The 24,703-nt window shown below is 39.1% G+C and overlaps 1 protein-coding gene and 1 long non-coding RNA gene across 3 annotated transcripts; one reads left to right on the top strand and one right to left on the bottom strand.

Annotated features, from left to right (window-relative positions):
• The first annotated feature begins 2,425 nt into the window (after positions 1 to 2,425).
• Positions 2,426 to 4,883, top strand: LOC148982097 (uncharacterized). The gene is made up of 2 exons (XR_016155227.1): positions 2,426 to 2,919; positions 3,358 to 4,883. It is a non-coding gene; the product is annotated as an uncharacterized LOC148982097 (long non-coding RNA).
• Positions 4,884 to 15,553: 10,670 nt separating this feature from the next.
• Positions 15,554 to 21,804, bottom strand: LOC120476218 (galectin-3-binding protein A). Of its 2 annotated transcripts, none has more exons than XM_039667188.2 (6): positions 21,646 to 21,804; positions 21,346 to 21,492; positions 17,932 to 18,138; positions 17,304 to 17,435; positions 16,954 to 17,215; positions 15,554 to 16,809 (listed from the first exon to the last, which is right to left on the bottom strand). In XM_039667188.2, exons 2-6 carry the CDS (start codon positions 21,416 to 21,418, stop codon positions 15,768 to 15,770), a joined length of 1,716 nt encoding a protein of 571 aa, XP_039523122.2. In that variant the 5' UTR covers positions 21,419 to 21,492; positions 21,646 to 21,804; the 3' UTR covers positions 15,554 to 15,767. The 2 variants fall into 2 exon arrangements, with proteins under 2 accessions (XP_039523122.2, XP_039523124.2); XM_039667190.2 differs by having other exon boundaries at positions 21,346 to 21,419; positions 21,646 to 21,797.
• Positions 21,805 to 24,703: the final 2,899 nt, after the last annotated feature.

Raw genomic sequence — 24,703 nt, 5'->3', positions numbered from 1 at the left:
GGTACCCGGTGGGGTCTTCTGCTGTTGTACCCCATCCGCCTCAAGGTTGTGTGTGTTGTGGCTTCACAAATGCTTTGCTGCATTCCTCGGTTGTAACGAGTGGTTATTTCAGTCAAAGTTGCTCTTCTATCAGCTTGAATCAGTCGGCCCATTCTCCTCTGACCTCTAGCATCAACAAGGCATTTTGGCCCACAGGACTGCCGCATACTGGATGTTTTTCCCTTTTCACACCATTTTTTGTAAACCCTAGAAATGGTTGTGCGTGAAAATCCCAGTAACTGAGCAGATTGTGAAATACTCAGACACCAACAAACATGCCACGCTCAAAATTGCTTAAATCACCTTTCTTTCCCATTCTGACATTCAGTTTGGAGTTCAGGAGATTGTCTTGACCAGGACCACACCCTTAAATGCATTGAAGCAACTGCCATGTGATTGGTTGATTAGATAATTGCATTAATGAGAAATTGAACCGGTGTTTCTAATAATCCTTTATGTGAGTGTATATTGCACATACCTGTTCCCATATTATTGTGATTGTATAGTTATACCAGACTTCTACCTCCCAGCTTGCTATACTTATGACTGTTAAAGGAGACTTTTTGAGTAAGGCTTCTCAAGTTATGTAGATAAAACGTTTTTTTTTTTTTGTTCAAAAGTCTTTGTTCAAATAAACCAGACTGTTTGCTTTTTCATTGTATTCATATTCACGAGAACAATCCAGGGTGTTGGCTTTCCAGTGATTAAACTGTGATTAAACCTGTTTGAACCAGACCTGAAAAAAGAAAAGTTTGTATTTATGATCACATATATTATCAAACGAAACTTTTGCTCAGAGATAACTAAACAATTTTGTATCTGAAACAACAACAATAAATTTAACTTTAGCAATCAGGTGGGGAGGAAAAACCCTGGGTGTATTAAAGACCACAGTAAAGGCAGGACATTAGTTTATTAGTTTGCTCATCTAAAGCCAAGGACAGACCTCAGGACGTGCTTCTCAACACACTTTCAGCTGTAGTTTGGACTGGATGTTTCCCACCCTGAGGCATCTCTCATGAAGTTTAAAGCTTAAAAGCTTTACACATTACATGCTCGACTCCAAGTCTTTATTAAAACCAACAGGTTATAGTGAAACTCCTGAAAGGCATATTGAAGATACATGACTAACTGTGAATAAAAATGAGCTTGGATTCCAAGACGGTGACGATTGTTTCATTAAATGGAGCAAACTATCCTACCTGGAAAGTGCAATGTTGGATGGCATTGATGAGAGACGGACTATGAGACTTGGTAAACGATACAGAGACTGCTAATGCTTTAATACGTGTGTTTAATTTTGGAGGGAAATTGGCAGCTCACATGACATATATATATATATATATATATTCTGTGTGTGTGTATATATATAATGGCGTTGTGCAGGTTTATGTGAATGTATCAAAACTTTAGGATGTTAATAATTATGAGAAAAGAAAAATATCTAGAAAAATATGGTAACACTTTACAATACGGGTGCACTAATATGCATTAATTCATGCTTAACTAATGCACAGATAATCATGAGTTAATGTATAACTAATGAAGAACTAAACCATTAATTAATATTTACTGCATCAGCAACTAATAAAGAGTCTATATAAATAATAGATTAAGTAATACATGAATTTCTATTAATTCAATGTGTCATTGTGTATTAATTCCTTAATAACATATTTTATTAACTAACAGTGTTATGCAATTAATGTGATAATTACCACAATTAGTCAAAGCTATGCACTTCAACTTCCAGTTGTCTGCTTTAATTAATCATTAGCTAATGATTTGCAAAGGTATCATTATGTTATGACTTTACTTGTTGGGGCACATCATTATTAACTAGTCATTTAGTAATTGTAGTAATTTGCACACAAATTTGCACTAACAATGAAGTAATTAATCATGTGTTAATGCATATTAGTGTAACTGTCATATTATCTGGAAGTTGAAATATACGGCTTTGGCTCATGCTGGTAATTAACATATTAATTAACACTATTAGTTAAAAAAATGAGTTATTATGGAATTAATCCACAATTACATATTTAATTAATAACAATTAATGTATGAAATAATACATTAACCTTACAGACTCTTAATTAGTTCTAGATAATCATTAGTTACACATTAATTCAGTATTATCTGTGCATTAGTTAAGCATGAATTAATGCTTATTAGTGCACCTGTATTGTAAAGTGTTACCGAGTCTTGTGACAAATTATAATAGGACATTATTGCCATAAAAAAAATACTTGCATACTTAAGTACATTTGAAGGCAAATACTTTTGTACTTTTACTCAAGTGAATGTTTAAAGGCAGCACTTCTACTTGAGTAATATTTTACCTTGAGTGTACTTTGTCCACCACTGGTCACAGCACTTGAAGCAAGTGTGGATGTACTTAAAATGGAGGTAGTCACGGAACGATTGCTGCATGAAGAACGTAAACTGAGAGAATGTGATGTTGAAAACACATTAAAACTCTGACTGGAAAACAGTTTGTGAGAGGAAAAGGCCCAAAGTGTCACAACTGCAGAAGATATGGACATATCAAGCGTGACTGCAGAGATTCAACAAAGAGAGTAAGTAGGTGAGCTATTAATACAAAGCAAACATGGCCCAAGTGAAAAAAACAAGACAGTGACTAAGATAGTGAGAGTGTTGGACTAATGGCGAGTCATGCACTATCATCAAGTTCTGATGAAAGAATGGAAAGATGGATTATAGATTCAGGAGCAACCTGTCACATGTGTAATGACAAGAAACAGTTTGTTGAGTTTAAAAGCCTAGATCCATCACGAGAAGTAACACTTGGAGATGATTACTCTGTTGAAGCAACGGGACGTGGGGTTGTGCGGCTGAAGATGGCATTGTCTGCTGGTAAGACAAAAGAATGCAAGCTAAATAAAGTTTTGTATGCACGATTACCATACAACTTACTGAGTGTGTCCAAGGTACTCATCCTCAAAAAAAAAAAAAAAAAAAAAAGAGATGCAGCATCACAGATGTTTATCAAAAACTGATTGCTACTGCAACAAGAGTTGCATGTAACAGAAAATGTGAATTTGCATAAAGAGACTTAGGAACAAACCTGACACCAATGTTATGGTCATCTAGGTGTACAAAATCTGAAGAAGCTATGTAATGAGTGTCTGGTTGATGGCTTTGACTTTGATGTGTCAAAATACATAGACTTTTATGATTCATGTGCTGAAGGAGTGGGACTTTGAGTGGGACTTAATATTATATGACATTCATTGATGAGATACTTAATATGAATGGTTGTATGTTCTGAAGCAGAAAGAAAATGTTTTTCAGAAGTTCCTAGAATGGAAAGACATTATAGAACAATCTCCTGGAAGACAACTGAGAGTTTTATGCACAGATAATGGAGGAGAATATACCTTGTCTGAGTTTCAAAACTTCCTCAAGAAAGGAGGAATTGACATGAGCTCACAATACCGAAGACTCCTGAGCAAAATGGAGTAACTGAACGAATGAACAAAACACTGACGTGAGATCAATGTTAGCAGATTCAAAGCTACCTCGGAAGTTCTGGGCGGAAGCACTTTCAACATCTGAGAAACGTCCAAAAACCAGAAGCTGAAGAAATCTTGACAGGTCAGACAACATATGCCAAAAATGAAAATCAGAATGGAAAATTCTAAGCCAGTAAGCACACCAGTAAACTCGAAGCTTGTCAAACTCTCTGATGACAAAGAAGGACTGGATTCGACACAATTTCAGTCTGTTGTTGGTAGTCTGCTTTATTTGTCAATCAAGAACAAGACCAGACTTATACAGTAATGAACAAAACATTCAATACTAACATTTCTCTCAAGATCTCAACATGTTCAATAATTACAATCCAGTTTAAATATGTATTTCATACTAGTCACCATTGAGAACTAACAGAGGTTTAAATGTTAAAGTTTTATAGAAAATAATAAAGTTACCATACTGTCACCATTATGGTGATCAGTGTTTGCTTTAGTTGGGCTCTTGACCCTTGACTTTTTAAGAAGGCCACCAAATGATGACTTGATCATCACTAAAAAGGGACCATCTTTTGTATTTTTGTAAGTTTGTGAAAATGGTCTCAGTGTAAACAAGTTTTTGAAAGCAATCTCTGTGTACACAACAAAAACGTGAATCTCTGAAGAAGATGACATCACAACTTGCTTATTACATGTTTAATTTCATCACTATCTAATGGCCTGGCTGCATAATACAGCTGAAGACATTAGTTCCGCATATCCGTGGCGTGTAAATGCAATACTATTAAACAACTTATATTAACTTTAATCCCAGTGAATCAGACCACTAAATGATGACTAGATCATCACTAAAATAAGGACCATCAAAATCTGTTTTTTTTTTGCCATAATAAACATATATCAGAGAAACACAGTTACAGAATCCAAGTGATCAGGAGGCCAATTTAGGGGCTGTTTACATGACACTGTTTTCAACTAAAAACGTAAAACTTTTTATTTGTTTTGGCCGTTCATTTACACTACAATGGTGCTTTGTGTGTCTGAATACACAAACTTCTTAAAACAGGTTTCAACGTGCACATTTTTTTGAATGGTCTCCATGTAAAAAACAAAAATGTGAATCTCTGAAGAAGATGACATCACTTATTACATATTTTTCATCCCCATCTAATGGCCTGGCAGCAGGATACAGCATTTTAATTAATTTCCGCAAATCATCTAAGTATATCGTTGTTATAAATGTAACCTCACATACTGATCAGCATAATGGTGGCAATGGTGGCATAATGGTGGTTTTATTTTCAATAAAACATTACCATATAATCCTCTGTTAATTGTCATTTAGAACATTTATATGAAAAAAAAAATAAAGTCTGGATTGTAATAAATGAAGATGCAGAGATCTTTAGATATCCATTAGTATTTAATTTTGTGTCAGGATATAAAGTCGGCATGAAATCAAATTTGACAAATCATCTTTTTGTATGTAATATTCAGCCCGTTCTCATCCTTTAGCGTCACATAGAACGCTATATGACAAAACGGCGCTATACTACGCACATGGCACCCTTTATCGTTAATATTCACGCAAACTCAAGGCGTCATAAATCCTTTAATGTAATATGAGACTACCCTACCCTACCCCACATCTAAACCTAACCATCACAGCGCGTGTTATGTTAACGATAACGGGTGCTATGTGCGTAGTATAGCGCCGTTTTGTCATATAGCGTTCTATATGACGCTTTTTTTTTAATTCATGTACCCTTAAAATCTTTAATCAAATACAGTACTGTAAGAAATTATAGTCTGCTCCGATCCAACTTCCACTCCAATATAGATTATATTGAAAGGTTCCTTCACTTAAAAGAGCTTATTTATCATAGAATCAATTCCTTACAATCTTAAAAGTATCACAGTCAGGTTCATCACCTATAGCGTGGGAAGGACAGCAGGTATTCAAGAACCATCTTGATTAGGGGGCTTCAAAGAGATGTTATCACCTTAAACATTTGGCCGTATTGCTTTAAACATTTGGCCGTTCTTATTTGAAAGAAGATCAAAGACAGAACACAGCTGTTACGACAAGAGCAACTTCATTTACATGAAGAGGACAGTAACAGGATAAAAGGTTGAAGATTTGAATGTTCGGGGTTCATTCTGACGCCGGTGAACCCAAGGTGCTTCGTGTACCTTGCCACTGCTAAGCTGTAAATAAACTTCATTTTTGAGATCTTCGACGTCCACGTAATTTTTCTTACATTGGCGAGCCACCCTTCCAGGAGGTTTCCAACAAAAAGCGGGGAAAAGGTAAGAAAAAAGCTGTTTTCTTTCATTTAAGTGCTGTTTTGTCAGAAAACCCCTTGTTTAAAAAAATCTAGAAAAGGAAAATTTAAGGACAGAAGAGAATTTGGTTTATTCAGTCTTAGCAGGAGGAATTGTTAAGCCTATTCTGTACGATTTTGTTTAAGATTCTAACGGAATTGAATCAGCCCGAAGCAGTGTGGCGGCAGAGTTGTTTTGGAATTGTTGTTTCTAAAGTAATTGAAACAAAGTGCTTAAGTGTAAAGTTTCTAAAGTAACTGAAACTTGGTGTTGGCCTCTTATAATTCTGTTAAGATTCTAAAGTAAGTGAATAAACCCTAAGTAGTGTGGTGGCAGGATTATATTTGATCAGTTGTTTCTAAAGTATCCGAAACAAAAGTGTATGCAGCCTACTTGAAACCGATTGTGAAGTCGTAATAATTCTGAAAAAATTCTAAAGTAATTGAATAGATCCGACGAAGTGTGGTCACAGAATTATTTCACAACGATTGTGTTTTGTATAGTAGATTAGTGAGTCTGACACCGTGGCTGTGTGAAATTTAAAACAAAAAACCTGAAGCAGTGTGGTTTTGCCCGACGTGTGGCAGTGTTTTAAATTTTATAAATATTGTTTAAGCCCAAAGTTCTATGGATAAGTCAGCTGTTTTAAGAAAATAACATAAAACCCGACGTAGTGTGGTTTTGACCGACGTACTGTGCAGTGTTATTTTTTTTAAACTGTTTTGTCCAGTGAAATTTATGGTTTAAAAAGACTGTGGCCATGGTTAAGTTAAGCCTCAGGTAGTGTGGCTATCTTGTTCATTTGCGTCCGAAGTAGGCTACTGGAGCTGTGAATAATTAGACTAACGAATATGCTAAAGGAACTGGATAACGTGTTGTGATTATATCAGATGTTGGGAATAACTATTAGATCACGAGATAGCCTACTGTAAAGTCCGATAACACATTTTGAAAATGGAAGAAATGATTGTGAAATACGTTGCTAAACACGGTACACAGGGAATGTTTGATGGAATAGAGAATGTTGTTGATAATCCGTACAAGTGGGCCATCTCTAAGTTGGAAAATGATCCCAAAATGCCTAAGAACAAAAATGGGAAAATTGCTAATGCGCTTCAAGCTCTTTTTGCTTCATACAAAGTAACTAGGAGGAGAGTAGATGAGTTAGAGGCTGAAAATGAGCGACTCAGTGTTGGGGTAATTTCTACAAAAAATTACCTGGCTAGTGAAACGATATGGAAAGAAGAAAAGGTAAAGATGCAGAATGAGATCGCACTTCTTAGAACTAACAATAGTATGCTTAAATCATCTGTGGAAACATTGTCCAAAAATTTGGAGGAAGCAAAGGCGGCTTGTCAGTTCATGATAAAGAGTGACACAACTGAGAAAAACCATAGTAAGACATTGTTAGGTGTCAGATTGTGTAACCCAGTTCCAGAAATGCCAGATTTGCCAGATTTGCAGGAAGACAGAGCTGAGGGTTGGGAAAAAGATTCTCAGACATGCAATAGCCAATACTCAGACTGTACAGTCAGATTTCCCATGGCACCTGTACATACTACGACGACTATGCATGCTAGTGAAGGAAGAGAAGAACCAATGACCTCTACCATAGTCCGAGGGTTTAATCCAACTGAATTAGAATCTATGATCAAGAATATTGGTAAATTTGATCCTGCCAAACAAGATCCATTAGATTTTCTGAAAAACTTGGAGGAATATGCTGAAGTGTACAATTTAACAGATGGTGAGGTGTGTGTTGTGTTAAGATTGTGCTTGCCTGACACTTTGTCTGGAGCCTTAACTCAGAATGTAAAGGACAGAAAGGCTAATAAGTCAGAGAGGAAAAAGGCACTGCTTGAAGTCTTAGGTGTGATGTCAGTTAATTGGGATAGAATATCTGAGATGCGCATGAGGAAAGGGGAGCATCCAGCCGCATTTTCAGAACGATTATTGGAGATGTTTAAAACTTTCAGTGGCAATCCTGACATTACTAAGAATGATGTCAGTTTCAAGACTGCCTTGATTAACAAATGTGACCCACTCACCCGGTCTGCTGTCACAATGCTTGTGACTCCACTCTCTGAATACAGTGACATCATTGGTAAAATGACACAGTTTTACAACAATAATGCTAATGCAAATAGTCAAATGAAAACTGTCAAATCTAGACATCCAGTTGCTGCCGTTGGCGGGAGAGAATGTTCTACTACGTGGTCTAATGGTTTCCATCATAGACCAAGGAGATTTGCAAGAATAAATTCAGAAGGTGTTATTATTTGCTATGCATGTGGAAAGGATGGTCACATTGCAAGGCACTGTTTGGAGAAAAGAAAGGAAGATCAGGAAGTTGTTTGTTTTGCTTGTGGACTGATGGGGCACAAGGTAAGAAGGTGTCACTTGTCACACAAAAGAAAGATGAGCTATCATGGTTTGCTTAAGAAAATACGCAATTTAGAAACCCAGTTGGCACTGTTGAAAGGAAATAAAGAAGTGGTTCACACCTTGTCCAACGTATCACCGCATGAGCAACAGGACTGTAGCTCAGTCTCAAGCAGATGCTGATGCAAATTAGAATTAGGTTTATGATAGTAACACGTTTTAGAAAAGGGTTTACTATCAAAAGGGGGGTGATTCTTTATGTAGTTGTAATTTATAACAAATGTTTTAATGACATTATGTTTAGGAATATATATATTTTTTTGTTTTAAATATTACCGATGTTTAATGTTTTGAGATTAAACTTCTGTGACTTTGATGTTTGAATGTGAAAAGATGATTGTGGGGGAAAGGGGGGGCAACCTCTTCTTTTGGTCATTGTTTCAGATATAAGCATCAAGATGTTTGCCTGAAACGTGTAACCTCCGGAAAAAAGATGACATGGTCGTTTGAAGGACGAGAAGGAAGTAGAACCAGTGGAGCCAGGGGATTCTCTCAAGAAAAGAACAGAGTAGCCTACAGAGATTTCCAGACATGCAAGATCCAGAACTCCAGGCCTAAGAGACCTAGAAACCCTGAGACCCACCATGGGATGGATGGAACTGATGAAGAGGCACAGACTCGAACACACCAGTGACTGCTTCTTCTAGAAGAACTTATGGTCCATGTGAAAAAGAATGGACAATGAGAAAAGAAACGAGAAGAGATCAAACCATTTCAGAGACTACGGACAGCAGTCTTTGCACATAGATGGAAAACAAGTGTGCAGAGGACAGACCCACTCTAAGAAAAGCACAAAGACTGAACATGAAGAGACAAGTATATGCATACTCATTTGCATTAGATATATTGTTGTCAAGTGGATGCACACATGTGGATAAAGGATGTCCACACTGAGAAAATGAAAAACCACACACACACATTGTTTGAGTTATCAAAGCTAAAACAAAATGCTAACATCACTGATACACATTGTGAAGAAAAAAAAAAAAAGTGTTGACAAAAACAAATGCATGATGGAGACTTGGCTATTGCCTATACTGGTTTACTTTGAGATGTAACCTTTAAAACTGCTGTTTGTGTATGTATCATTCTTATTATCGGTAAGTGCGTTAGGTTATGTTGTATGTGTTCCATGTTGAAACGTCAGGTTGAAGATAATTCTATGATCAATATTGGACGTTCCCGTTGGATGTGATGGTTCTTGATTACCTCTCTCAAACCCAAATATTTTTCAAAAAAAAAAAAAATCTTAACAAAAACTATGATAAGTCTGCTCAAGTGAAGTAGAGCTGTAACCAGTGTGCATGAGGTGTCATTCCTATGACGGGTAAGACTTCTCCGATGGCCATAGGGGGGCACCGCCACTGGGCACCTGCCCACCAGGAAAGGGAGGTGTTATTTAGGAAAAGGGAGTGGATGTGATGCTACTTGTGGCCAAGAGCATCATAGGGGGGATTGTAAGAAATTATAGTCTGCTCCGATCCAACTTCCACTCCAATATAGATTATATTGAAAGGTTCCTTCACTTAAAAGAGCTTATTTATCATAGAATCAATTCCTTACAATCTTAAAAGTATCACAGTCAGGTTCATCACCTATAGCGTGGGAAGGACAGCAGGTATTCAAGAACCATCTTGATTAGGGGGCTTCAAAGAGATGTTATCACCTTAAACATTTGGCCGTATTGCTTTAAACATTTGGCCGTTCTTATTTGAAAGAAGATCAAAGACAGAACACAGCTGTTACGACAAGAGCAACTTCATTTACATGAAGAGGACAGTAACAGGATAAAAGGTTGAAGATTTGAATGTTCGGGGTTCATTCTGACGCCGGTGAACCCAAGGTGCTTCGTGTACCTTGCCACTGCTAAGCTGTAAATAAACTTCATTTTTGAGATCTTCGACGTCCACGTAATTTTTCTTACATTGGCGAGCCACCCTTCCAGGAGGTTTCCAACAAAAAGCGGGGAAAAGGTAAGAAAAAAGCTGTTTTCTTTCATTTAAGTGCTGTTTTGTCAGAAAACCCCTTGTTTAAAAAAATCTAGAAAAGGAAAATTTAAGGACAGAAGAGAATTTGGTTTATTCAGTCTTAGCAGGAGGAATTGTTAAGCCTATTCTGTACGATTTTGTTTAAGATTCTAACGGAATTGAATCAGCCCGAAGCAGTGTGGCGGCAGAGTTGTTTTGGAATTGTTGTTTCTAAAGTAATTGAAACAAAGTGCTTAAGTGTAAAGTTTCTAAAGTAACTGAAACTTGGTGTTGGCCTCTTATAATTCTGTTAAGATTCTAAAGTAAGTGAATAAACCCTAAGTAGTGTGGTGGCAGGATTATATTTGATCAGTTGTTTCTAAAGTATCCGAAACAAAAGTGTATGCAGCCTACTTGAAACCGATTGTGAAGTCGTAATAATTCTGAAAAAATTCTAAAGTAATTGAATAGATCCGACGAAGTGTGGTCACAGAATTATTTCACAACGATTGTGTTTTGTATAGTAGATTAGTGAGTCTGACACCGTGGCTGTGTGAAATTTAAAACAAAAAACCTGAAGCAGTGTGGTTTTGCCCGACGTGTGGCAGTGTTTTAAATTTTATAAATATTGTTTAAGCCCAAAGTTCTATGGATAAGTCAGCTGTTTTAAGAAAATAACATAAAACCCGACGTAGTGTGGTTTTGACCGACGTACTGTGCAGTGTTATTTTTTTTAAACTGTTTTGTCCAGTGAAATTTATGGTTTAAAAAGACTGTGGCCATGGTTAAGTTAAGCCTCAGGTAGTGTGGCTATCTTGTTCATTTGCGTCCGAAGTAGGCTACTGGAGCTGTGAATAATTAGACTAACGAATATGCTAAAGGAACTGGATAACGTGTTGTGATTATATCAGATGTTGGGAATAACTATTAGATCACGAGATAGCCTACTGTAAAGTCCGATAACACATTTTGAAAATGGAAGAAATGATTGTGAAATACGTTGCTAAACACGGTACACAGGGAATGTTTGATGGAATAGAGAATGTTGTTGATAATCCGTACAAGTGGGCCATCTCTAAGTTGGAAAATGATCCCAAAATGCCTAAGAACAAAAATGGGAAAATTGCTAATGCGCTTCAAGCTCTTTTTGCTTCATACAAAGTAACTAGGAGGAGAGTAGATGAGTTAGAGGCTGAAAATGAGCGACTCAGTGTTGGGGTAATTTCTACAAAAAATTACCTGGCTAGTGAAACGATATGGAAAGAAGAAAAGGTAAAGATGCAGAATGAGATCGCACTTCTTAGAACTAACAATAGTATGCTTAAATCATCTGTGGAAACATTGTCCAAAAATTTGGAGGAAGCAAAGGCGGCTTGTCAGTTCATGATAAAGAGTGACACAACTGAGAAAAACCATAGTAAGACATTGTTAGGTGTCAGATTGTGTAACCCAGTTCCAGAAATGCCAGATTTGCCAGATTTGCAGGAAGACAGAGCTGAGGGTTGGGAAAAAGATTCTCAGACATGCAATAGCCAATACTCAGACTGTACAGTCAGATTTCCCATGGCACCTGTACATACTACGACGACTATGCATGCTAGTGAAGGAAGAGAAGAACCAATGACCTCTACCATAGTCCGAGGGTTTAATCCAACTGAATTAGAATCTATGATCAAGAATATTGGTAAATTTGATCCTGCCAAACAAGATCCATTAGATTTTCTGAAAAACTTGGAGGAATATGCTGAAGTGTACAATTTAACAGATGGTGAGGTGTGTGTTGTGTTAAGATTGTGCTTGCCTGACACTTTGTCTGGAGCCTTAACTCAGAATGTAAAGGACAGAAAGGCTAATAAGTCAGAGAGGAAAAAGGCACTGCTTGAAGTCTTAGGTGTGATGTCAGTTAATTGGGATAGAATATCTGAGATGCGCATGAGGAAAGGGGAGCATCCAGCCGCATTTTCAGAACGATTATTGGAGATGTTTAAAACTTTCAGTGGCAATCCTGACATTACTAAGAATGATGTCAGTTTCAAGACTGCCTTGATTAACAAATGTGACCCACTCACCCGGTCTGCTGTCACAATGCTTGTGACTCCACTCTCTGAATACAGTGACATCATTGGTAAAATGACACAGTTTTACAACAATAATGCTAATGCAAATAGTCAAATGAAAACTGTCAAATCTAGACATCCAGTTGCTGCCGTTGGCGGGAGAGAATGTTCTACTACGTGGTCTAATGGTTTCCATCATAGACCAAGGAGATTTGCAAGAATAAATTCAGAAGGTGTTATTATTTGCTATGCATGTGGAAAGGATGGTCACATTGCAAGGCACTGTTTGGAGAAAAGAAAGGAAGATCAGGAAGTTGTTTGTTTTGCTTGTGGACTGATGGGGCACAAGGTAAGAAGGTGTCACTTGTCACACAAAAGAAAGATGAGCTATCATGGTTTGCTTAAGAAAATACGCAATTTAGAAACCCAGTTGGCACTGTTGAAAGGAAATAAAGAAGTGGTTCACACCTTGTCCAACGTATCACCGCATGAGCAACAGGACTGTAGCTCAGTCTCAAGCAGATGCTGATGCAAATTAGAATTAGGTTTATGATAGTAACACGTTTTAGAAAAGGGTTTACTATCAAAAGGGGGGTGATTCTTTATGTAGTTGTAATTTATAACAAATGTTTTAATGACATTATGTTTAGGAATATATATATTTTTTTGTTTTAAATATTACCGATGTTTAATGTTTTGAGATTAAACTTCTGTGACTTTGATGTTTGAATGTGAAAAGATGATTGTGGGGGAAAGGGGGGGCAACCTCTTCTTTTGGTCATTGTTTCAGATATAAGCATCAAGATGTTTGCCTGAAACGTGTAACCTCCGGAAAAAAGATGACATGGTCGTTTGAAGGACGAGAAGGAAGTAGAACCAGTGGAGCCAGGGGATTCTCTCAAGAAAAGAACAGAGTAGCCTACAGAGATTTCCAGACATGCAAGATCCAGAACTCCAGGCCTAAGAGACCTAGAAACCCTGAGACCCACCATGGGATGGATGGAACTGATGAAGAGGCACAGACTCGAACACACCAGTGACTGCTTCTTCTAGAAGAACTTATGGTCCATGTGAAAAAGAATGGACAATGAGAAAAGAAACGAGAAGAGATCAAACCATTTCAGAGACTACGGACAGCAGTCTTTGCACATAGATGGAAAACAAGTGTGCAGAGGACAGACCCACTCTAAGAAAAGCACAAAGACTGAACATGAAGAGACAAGTATATGCATACTCATTTGCATTAGATATATTGTTGTCAAGTGGATGCACACATGTGGATAAAGGATGTCCACACTGAGAAAATGAAAAACCACACACACACATTGTTTGAGTTATCAAAGCTAAAACAAAATGCTAACATCACTGATACACATTGTGAAGAAAAAAAAAAAAAGTGTTGACAAAAACAAATGCATGATGGAGACTTGGCTATTGCCTATACTGGTTTACTTTGAGATGTAACCTTTAAAACTGCTGTTTGTGTATGTATCATTCTTATTATCGGTAAGTGCGTTAGGTTATGTTGTATGTGTTCCATGTTGAAACGTCAGGTTGAAGATAATTCTATGATCAATATTGGACGTTCCCGTTGGATGTGATGGTTCTTGATTACCTCTCTCAAACCCAAATATTTTTCAAAAAAAAAAAAAATCTTAACAAAAACTATGATAAGTCTGCTCAAGTGAAGTAGAGCTGTAACCAGTGTGCATGAGGTGTCATTCCTATGACGGGTAAGACTTCTCCGATGGCCATAGGGGGGCACCGCCACTGGGCACCTGCCCACCAGGAAAGGGAGGTGTTATTTAGGAAAAGGGAGTGGATGTGATGCTACTTGTGGCCAAGAGCATCATAGGGGGGATTGTAAGAAATTATAGTCTGCTCCGATCCAACTTCCACTCCAATATAGATTATATTGAAAGGTTCCTTCACTTAAAAGAGCTTATTTATCATAGAATCAATTCCTTACAATCTTAAAAGTATCACAGTCAGGTTCATCACCTATAGCGTGGGAAGGACAGCAGGTATTCAAGAACCATCTTGATTAGGGGGCTTCAAAGAGATGTTATCACCTTAAACATTTGGCCGTATTGCTTTAAACATTTGGCCGTTCTTATTTGAAAGAAGATCAAAGACAGAACACAGCTGTTACGACAAGAGCAACTTCATTTACATGAAGAGGACAGTAACAGGATAAAAGGTTGAAGATTTGAATGTTCGGGGTTCATTCTGACGCCGGTGAACCCAAGGTGCTTCGTGTGCCTTGCCACTGCTAAGCTGTAAATAAACTTCATTTTTGAGATCTTCGACGTCCACGTAATTTTTCTTACAGTACCCTTCCCTCCCCCATCGAAATGACCTCTCTTCTCTTTCGGTCACGTGGAATGGCGCAAGGGAGTGGCTAGATCCGATGAGGGTGCAGCTATCTGTGCACCACCTCTCAGAGAATCACATTCAAAATTGCCTCCATTTTGTTTGCAACGCCCAAACTCCAACAACCCAATAAATTCCTGAAGGACGAAATCAAGCCCTGCCCTACATTTTTTCCTAATTTCAGAAGCCGTATATGTCACAACAAGGAAAAATGACAATCTCAATTTCCGTTTCATGCTGACTTTAAAGGGTTTCTGTTGTCAGAGTTTTGTGGGTCACCCATTGTGCTGAAGAGTAGCGCCTGTGCTTCAGTCCAGACGGGCCAGAAAACATTGATGTTATGATGCATGTTGCTGAGATAGTTATGAAAATTCACACGTGTTTAACTGCTTTTGTTGGTATAATTTCAGAAATACCTGTTAATTAACTGTTTTACTGTAAAATGTTTAAAGACTTTCTGTAATTTTTCATTTATTTATTTTTTATTTTTTTGCAAATTAGGTCATTTCATTGTTTTAATTTGGCAGGCGTAGCTGACAGTCATTAACTTTATTTTGTGTGTGTAAATAAGGCTACGTTTCGGGGTTTCTGGTTTACCTAAACCTTTGAGTCGGTTCCAACATTAAAAGATATTCCAGGCCAGTTATGGGTGATTGGTTAGTGATTGTAGTGATTGTGATTGGCTGAGACTCGGGTCATGTGGCCCATGTGTGGCTCTTGTCTTTAATCCAGATCTGTGCCACTCCAGGACCATCATTTTTTGTGGCATGTTGGCCGTGGGAAAATGGGCTGTGTGGACCAGAGCTGGGTCAGAAAAACATGCGAGCAATAAAGAGAATCAAACTAACAGAGATGAAAGAAAAATATTTATTTTTCAGAGCACTTGCAAAGCATTTTCATTGCTAAAACAATTAAATGAAAACTTTAAAATCAAGTCAATCGTTTAAGAAATATAATTCAAGATTATAATGACAGGCATTTTAAAAAAGAGACTTGATTGAATCTAATGGAATTAATCAGACTGAAAATGCCTTTAGGAAACTACAGTAGCCAAAATGTAACTGCAGTCAGATATACACTGGACGCACTACAAATCTAAAACTGTAGTCATCAGGACAGGGGTTAGGCAGGCCCATACTGCTGTTGTTTTGAATCACTGCCATGTCATTTTTGAATTCTTGGACATGAAAGACATTGTTTTGATTTTTACAGGTGAGAATCAACCTGTTGTTGAAGCGAATGGTGTTGGCGTAACGGTTCTGATTACCACTTGCAAGGAACCTTGCGACAGGAAAAGATGTACATGAAACACCATAGTTATAGCATTCCTGAATACTCAGAAAAACCTGGGCTTGCCACTGGACCCTCTGATCTTTGTAAAGAGCACTAGGATGTGCACGAGTGGAGAAGGATTGGATTCTGTTATTTTGGCCATAGTTGTAGTGATTCCTGTTGTACGAGTAATTGTTGGTTGTGTCATTGAAACATACACTCCACTCATCAGCAGTGTAGATTCTGGGCAGATAATCATTACTCATGTTATCCATTGTATTCCTGATCTTAGAGAAAGGCAGAGCATTGAACTGAAAACCTCTGAGCAGACCAGTTAGGTACAGTTTCTCATGATTCTGATGGAGAACACTTGAGGAAAACTGCATTTCATACAGTTTATCCACTGGGATCAGGAGGAAGCGGATGTGATTCAGGAGGCTGGCCTGTTGTTCTGAACTAATCTCATCACTTTTGTCTTGGATCCATCTCTCCAGTGCTTCAAGAAGTAAAGCTTCATCCTCCACAACCAGGTCTGAGCGCTGCAGCAGAGCGTCCATCATGTAAAAGGAGATGGTGCTCCATAACGGAGAGTTTATGAGGAACTCACAGTTCCAGGAAAGATACTGAAGGACATTCTCCTGCAGAACAAGGTCACCTGTGCGGACGCCATACTCGTACATTGATACCTGTGTCCGGAAGGTGTTGTCTTCTGGAAGGAGTGAAGTGAAGACCCTGCCAACATCCTCCATAAGAGTCTTCACTCCGAAGATAAATGACAGCTGATGGAGACATTGAGCCGATGTGATGGAAACATCAATCTGACGTGTGTACAAATACCTGAGAAAAATAATTCAGACACTGTAAGCATCTATCATCCATAATATATTCAGTAGATTTATGATATACACTATTCAAATCAACATTCTTGATGAATTGATAAGTGGATTGAGCTACAAATTGAATTGATCTCAAGAAATGTACCTAAGAAAAGCAGAGACATGAGGGTGGCACGTCTGGCTGACATCCAATGTGAGGTTCCTGGACTCATTTGTTATGTTTAGTTCTGGATAAATCATGAGGATCAAACGGTGCACACAAAACTGCAACTCTCCCTCTTCACTGAGGTCTTGTACATTAATGTTGAAATCACAACCATCTCCACTGTCAAACAGTAGACCAAGATCATCAGACAAACCCAGACTGTTATCCACAGAGAACTGACGATTGCTGGTTATGTTTTTACCTGCAAAGAAAATAATAAAACTGATTACAATTATCTAAATAATAGATGTGCACAACTGCAAATATTTCTCTTGTAGCCATTTTTTTACCAGTCTCGCAGATCACTCCTGCATCTTCTTTATGTGTGCAGTCACTAACACCCCAGCCTTTGAAGCTGCATTCAGACAATGAGCTTTCTGAACCTTTACAGTTCATGTCATCCAACCAAATTGGACCAGAACCTTGAAAAATAGATAGAATTTGGAGTAAAAAAAATTAAAAATAGACAATTATTGTACTACTGCATTGAAGGGCAGATTGCAAATGGAGTCATATATTTGAAATACTGCAACACTGAAGACATGGTTGCTGATGCTGGCATATTCACTAAAGGTAGTGAAGGTAGTGAAGAAAAGAAGCTGAGACAGATGGCTGTAGTAAAAACTGTTAATTAATCATTAATTACACAAAACTTCAAAGCTGTTTTAGATCACGTGGTCTCAAATGTGAATTGCTCCTTCAAGTTTGATAATATAACCACTTGGTGGAGCTCTAAGCATAGAGGTCGTTCTTCACAGAGGAAGAGATGTACATGTTATTGAACCAAAACAACATCTGATCTCTTCATGTCATGTGTCTCAGAAAAGTGTGGAGTTAAGTCCTCCAGAAAGGACAAAGACTGAATTTGTTGACAATTATCATAATGTGTAACAATAAAATGGACTGAGGATCACATACCTTCCCCATATTGTCCTCCAGGCTTAACTGAGATTGCCCCAGGGAAACCCATCTGACGACACACCACTTGTGCTTCGGCCATGTCCCATCCGTCATCACAAACTGTTCCCCACTGTCCATCATGATAGACCTCCACACGACCAGAAGAAGGAAGATCCCCCACCAATCTGATGCTGCCCTCATGTGTTGGCTGCTTTGCATGGCGATCTTCATCCAGCAACAGATTTAAAGATTAATATATTTTACTGAAAAACATGCTCACAAAAAATTACTGGAAACAAACAATAGAGCCATTCACACTCTTTTCAAAAAGCCTCCAGGACGGTGCTGGTTCAGGTAGCCAGGGCAACACATTCTCATCCCAAGACGTCAACTAACTGACGCTTTTTACCATACGTCAACATCCAACGTTTTAGAGTACCCTTTAACGTCAGTTAGATGGTGATCTAGGATCCTGTTGTAACTGAGTTGTAACTGCCAGATGAACAAAGAGAAAATGTGATCAGAAGTTGTTGGTTATGTTTTGACATAATCATAATTTTACCTGAATCACAAAACTAATTTAGAGCCTAATCTCTGACTTATATTTATATTGTCGATTGCAGCATCACAGTGATTCTACAGCATAAGAGCCAGAATTTTCAATATATTCCAAAGGATTTCATAAAACTTGTTCTGATAAAATAATTTAAAAAATGTGTAAGTTCAAACAGACATTAAGCAGGAGTGTATGAATCTCAACAATGGTGACAAATGAAATATTTAATTAGGAAAAGGACAGTTCATATCATAATTTATTCATACTGCAATACATGATGGGAGCAATGAATGAGTTTTGATTGGTGGCACCCAGAATGCACTGCAATATGGTTTATTAGCGTCACCATTGTTGAGATTCACAGGCTGAATCTTGATGTGACTTAATAAAAAAATCTAAGTCTTTTGAACAGAAATATTAATAATATTTAGGATTCTAAAGAAAATGCTACAAATTGTATGCTGTAGAATCAACAGGCAGCTGTAATCAACAAGGTTAACCAAATTATCTAAATGAGTCCTCTGTAGTAAGTCACTTTGGTAAAAAGCATCTGCTAAATGTAAATGATGTTTTGTGATTCAAGTCAATTGATGATTACGGCTAAACATAACCATCACCACCTGAACACCATTCTATTTGTTCATGTGGGAGTTACAACTCAATTCTAACAGTCAAACAAAATCTAAAGTTAATAATTCAAGGGTCAAGAGCCCAACTAAAGCAAACACTGATCACCATAATGATAACTTAAAATTTGATTTTCTCCATTAGTGATTCTGCTTGTTAACATCAGGTGTCTTCAATAATGGTCAATCATCACACAATTAATGACATAATTATCTAATTAATTTTAGCAGTCTTCAGTGTTCATTTAACACTTATATTTGAACACTTTAACTCTTTGATTGTGGAGTCAAATAAACTCCCAGGAGAGTTATTTAACACTGTGTAAGATAACATTCTTGTAACATTACACATTACATCGCAATCAAGGCTTTAATGAAGAGATGCGCATAACAATGTCATGCGATATATTGCCCAGCCCTATGATATCCTCAAAAAATTTTGCGAACGTTGATTTGATAATGTTCCTCCTTTGTTATTATGGAACATTGTATAATCTTTTATCTCAACAGCTTTCCCAAAACATCCTCAAAATGTTACAGTTAAAATGTTATATCTTAGTTTACACTTAACCTTATAGAAACATTATTTGAAATGAGAAAACATCCTTAAAACATTCTTTGAACATTTCTTTAAAACATTAACCAAATAGGGAATGTTAGTCAATGTTCTAAGAACGTTCCCTGGTAGCTGTGTTTACCTTTAGCGACAGTAGATTCAGTAGACACGGGTAGATTTAGGTCTGATTTAGGGTTAGGATTAAATAGCATCGCCCCCCCCACCCGGCCCCAAAGAATATCTTGAGGAGCTCCGGGCGTCGCACAAATGGATTCTGGATGGGGACAGAGACTGAAGCCCCCATTGGACTCTGAACAAGGATGGAGACTGGAGCCACTTCTGGGCTCTGGACGAGGACAGAAAATTGAGTCACCTCAGGACTCGGGCTGATAACAGAGACTGAAATGCCCTCAGGACTGAGCATGAGGACCCAGACTGGAGGCTCAGTCGCGGCGGTCGTTGTGGATGAGGGCTAAGGTGCAGCAGCGGCCATCGTGGACAAGGGCTCAGGCGCAGCGGCGGCCATCTTGGACAAGGGCTCATGCACGACAGTGGCCCTCTTGGGAGAGGGCTCTCGAAAGGCAGCCATGACAGAATGAGACTCTGGAACGGTGACCATGATGGGACGAGACTCTGGAACGGCGGCTTTCTTGGGACGAGGCTCTGGAATGGCGGCCATCTTTGGACGAGGCTCTGGAATGGCGGCCATCTATGGACGAGGCTCTGGAATGGTGGCCATATTGGGACGAGGCTCTGGAATGTCGTCGAGTTCGCCGTCGCTGGGATGACCGATGTTGAACGGGGACTGAATGCTGGCCAACACACACTCAATAAAAGCCTAGAAATTCTCCTGAGGTCCCACACCGGGCTGTCATGCCTTCATCTCCGCATTTGGTGCTGTGTGGAAGAAAACACTCAATGATCGGTCGGGGAAGGATGTATGGCACGGCAGGCCGAGGAACGCTGTGGTGTGGGCCTCAAAAAAATCCTAGTCTTAGTCCAGGCAAAGCAGAAGCACTGTGATCATGAACATGAGCAGGTGGGAAGTGGGAGATTGATGGGAGATGAAGTGCAGAACTGTGACAATGTAAATTCTTATACTTAGATCTTATAGGAACTCTTTATTAAATGGTAAAGTTATCCCATGGGATAAAGTGTGGTTGTTACCAGATGTTTCATATTAGGAATAAGGTTACATAAATACATAAATATCTTTTAAACTCAACTTTATCCAGCTAATCATTCTTTACAAATATACCGTATATATATATATATATATATATAAATTTAACCTGTAATTTCTGTAATAATTATCACAAAATCACCTTGGATTTATTTTGGTATTGTAGTTTTTCTATTATACTGTGGTATAAGATACATACATTTATGAATTAAAATATTCAGTGTTGAGACCATCAGTTTCTCTCTTAAAGATTTACACTTTCCCAGCCAGCACAGCCATGTGGGGCCCACGTGGCTGTGCTGGCTGGGTTGGTTGGGATGATCTAAAATTTTAAATGTATTTATACTTTTGACCAAATGTTACATTTATAAATATAAGTTTACCGACCCAATTTTATACGCTTGTTGACTGAAGTAAGGCTGTATATAAACAGTATTAGAAACTACACTTTTATTCTTAAACACTTTTATTCTAATATTTATGATATTAATGAAAGAAAAGGTTTACTAACCAAATGGCGTCCAACGTTGTGCTGAAACAGGAAGAAACAGCAGAGGCAACAGAAAGTGCATGATTCTTCTCATGCTGGAAATATTGCAGGCAGCAGAGACAGGAACACAATTCTCAGCTGAGTGAGTAACAAAACGTCTTGCCTTTCCTTTATATAAGGATACAAATATTTTGAAACGTAGTACTTAGTATTTGAAGTTTTAGTACTGCAAATATGCATTTATACAATAACTATCTGTCAGGTATCTGTCTAAGGTTAGTATCAGAAAAATGTATTCTTTAGTTAATCATTTCACACAACCTTTGCTCTGTTGTTCCGTCCGTGCTGCTTCAGATCCTTTTCATGCAGTCCAACTTGGGAAGAATGATACAAACACAAAATGGTATCTCCTTCTTCATTAAAGAATATTGGTCAGAAGACACACAGTTTATAAACTCTTCTTGTTATGCATATTCATTTGATATAGAACACTTTAACAATTGATTGGGTAAACAAATGTGCATGATCATAAGCCATCCTACTTCCTTTTACCATATGTGGATGCTTTTACCTCTTTTCAAGGACAAATGTCTCAACGAGTAGATAAAAAACATGTTGAAACACAGTTGGTGCTCTAGCAAGGAAAACAAAACTAAGAGAATGATTGGGGGAGAAACTCTGCCTTAACTCCCAGAGGGGATTGCGTCAGGGATAAGAATAGCCAGGGGCGGATTAAGAATTCAGAGGGCCCTGGGCACAATGTCTGGTGTTTTAGGATATCAAACAATTTTTTTTATAATATTAATTTATTTAATTATTCCTATGACTTAAAGGTGCCCTCTGGCATTTAAAATCAAATCATACAACATATTCCATACCAGATGGGGGCAGTATAGAAAATACCAGAAATACCTCCATGGCCACGCGCACTCACATGTCTTCAAACAACACGGGCGAGCGCTGTGTTGCTCTGTCTCCCTCGTGCATATTAATCAAATCAATTGACACGATAGTAAAAGGTTAAAAAAGAAGACCGCAGTTTCACGAGGAGCATTTGAAGATTTTTACAGATTAGAGACTAAATGAACAACATCTCAATACTAAATTATAAAGGCCGTCTCATAGACAAGTCGGTGCATTTCGACGCATTTCGGAAAATTAAAGCCCAGGCTATTATTTCTAGTTTTATGATATTCGTTTTGTTCATATTACATTTTTATCATTAGTTTGAATTAATTTGACAGACAGCATTCCCTGATGTGGACCAAGCTAGCGTCTTTCAGAGCTGCCAACTCTCACAACACTTTTCACACACTCTCACGCCACACACATCAATTTTGTCATGCACAGAAAAGGACACGGAGACCGATGTCAGCTCAGATTCTGTTAATTTTAGTACGCAATTCAAACAATAAATACAGTATTGGCGCTTTACACGACAGATCCCTAACGCACGTGAACCGATCATCTCTACTAGCTAATGGTAAAAGAACACGAACACTGTTGAAAGATACAGTATGTTACAACTTACCAAAATGTATTCCTCATGCATAATATCGACCAATCATTTTTTTGAACTCTTCCCTGAACTGAAATGTAGTAGTGGGCTGTATTTTCCACACGACTGACATCAGGTTCCAGTACACAGAGAATGACGGACTCTGGTACACACAAGCCGCCGACTTACTCTCGTCTGTTGCAGTTTGGCTGGTGGTAATGTTGCCTGCCCGCATACCGCCTCCCATGGCCGAAAGTGGTATTACGACACCTGCCGGGCCGGGGCTAGTAATTTAGCATGCTAATTCAGGTTAATATCTCGGCAGCACTAAAACTTGTCATTTTTGTAATGACATCATCAACCTTATTTCTTCTCATTCTTTTGATGCGTGTAGCTCATTTTTGGGATATTTTAACCTCAATTTTTACAGATGGCACCTTTAAAATCCATGTAGACCTAGCCTGTAAATGTAACCTAAAAGTATTTTGCATTAAATTACACAGCATAGGAAAATTACAATACTTTTGTCCTAATTTCTTCAATTGCCAGAAATAAGAGAGCATCTAAAAGAGCACGAGTGTCTTTTTAAAGGTGTCTCGTTCTACTTGCGGCTCATGCAGAGCCAAGCTCAGTGTCGGAGACCGCCACATTATTTGCACTCTCTACCTGGGCCAGGAACACACTGCTCTTGCCCTCTCTTTGGGAGGATGTGTGCACTGCAAGGTAGCTTCCAATGTCGACCCGGCGGGCTCGACTCGAAGCATTTCATGATGAAGTTGTCTCACCACCCTTTACTGGACCGAGCAAAAAGAAAAAGCGCCGGTCTCAAAGACCACCGGATTCCGGATTCCCTCACTCGAGCCTCGCCCTCGCCCCTTCTCACCGATGCGCAGCCACCGGCTACGGCCCGCCCTGCCGTCGAGTCTGAGGATGAGTCGTAAGGACCCGCTGCAGAAGACAGCTGTTCAATCCTGGCTTCCGATAGTGAGGAGTGGTCGAGCTCGCAACGCTCCAAAGTCGCCCCCATCAAGCGCCCGCTACCAGACCTGCACCCTTCCTCCCAGAGCTGCATGCTAAGCTTGCTAAATCATGGAATGCTCCTTTCTCCGCAAGGCTTCAATCCTCTGTGTCCACGTCGCTCTCCCAAGTGGACGGCGCCGCCAAGAAAGGATTCAGCTCCATACCAAAGGTCAAGGAAACAGTTGCTGCACACCTTTGCCCACCCTCCACAAGATGGGGCTCAAAGTGTGCCCTGCCATCTAAAGGCTGCAGGACCGCATCTGCTCTTGTCGGTCGCCCCTTCGCCGCCACCGGACAAGCAGCTTCCGCCCTGCACTCAATGGCTGTCTCGCAGATCGTATAAGCTGATCTCCTGCGTGAATGGGACGAGAAAGGCCGGGACCCAGCTGCCGTTACAGACATGAGGAGTGCGACGGATCTCTCCCTTCGCACTACTAAGTCTGTGGCTCAGGCCCTGGGAAGATGCATGGCCTCGTTGACTGTTACAGAGAGGCACATTTAGCTGACGCTGGCTGACATTAGAGAGTCTGAGCGATCTGTTTTCTCTCCCACACTGGTCTCTTCGGCCCAGCAGTGAACGGGATCGTTGACCACTTTTCTGAGGTACAGAAAATGTCGCAAGCCATGAATTTGTTCCTGCCTCGCCACGCTCGCTCACATGACCAGCCGCCTGCACGAGCCACCGCACAGCGCCCAGCTCAGCTCAGACAGTCCAGCCATTCTTCGCAGCGACAGGGCTGCCGCACTAGATCAAGCTCAGCCAACCGTAGCAGGCCGCACCCTCCACGTGGGCCACCTAAGATCCCGCTGAAACCTGAGCACGCGAAGTCCTCCTAGCATCAGCAGGGGGAAACTTGAAAG

The sequence above is a fragment of the Pimephales promelas genome, chromosome 3 (genome assembly GCF_988280905.1).
Source record: "Pimephales promelas chromosome 3, fPimPro1.hap1.1, whole genome shotgun sequence".
NCBI classification, from domain to species: domain Eukaryota; kingdom Metazoa; phylum Chordata; class Actinopteri; order Cypriniformes; family Leuciscidae; genus Pimephales; species Pimephales promelas.
This window is presented reverse-complemented; position numbering and strand designations above follow the sequence as displayed.

What these genes read in the sequence shown, in the direction of transcription:
- LOC120476218 (XM_039667188.2), bottom strand. Translation starts at nt 21,418, where the DNA reads ATGAGAAGAATCATGCACTTTCTGTTGCCTCTGCTGTTTCTTCCTGTT. An exon ending in TGGAGGACAATATGGGGAAG is followed by an intron (nt 17,436 to 17,931) that starts GTATGTGATCCT and finishes CTATTTTTCAAG; the next exon opens with GTTCTGGTCCAATTTGGTTG. An exon ending in CATGTCTCTGCTTTTCTTAG is followed by an intron (nt 16,810 to 16,953) that starts GTACATTTCTTG and finishes TATTTTTCTCAG; the next exon opens with GTATTTGTACACACGTCAGA.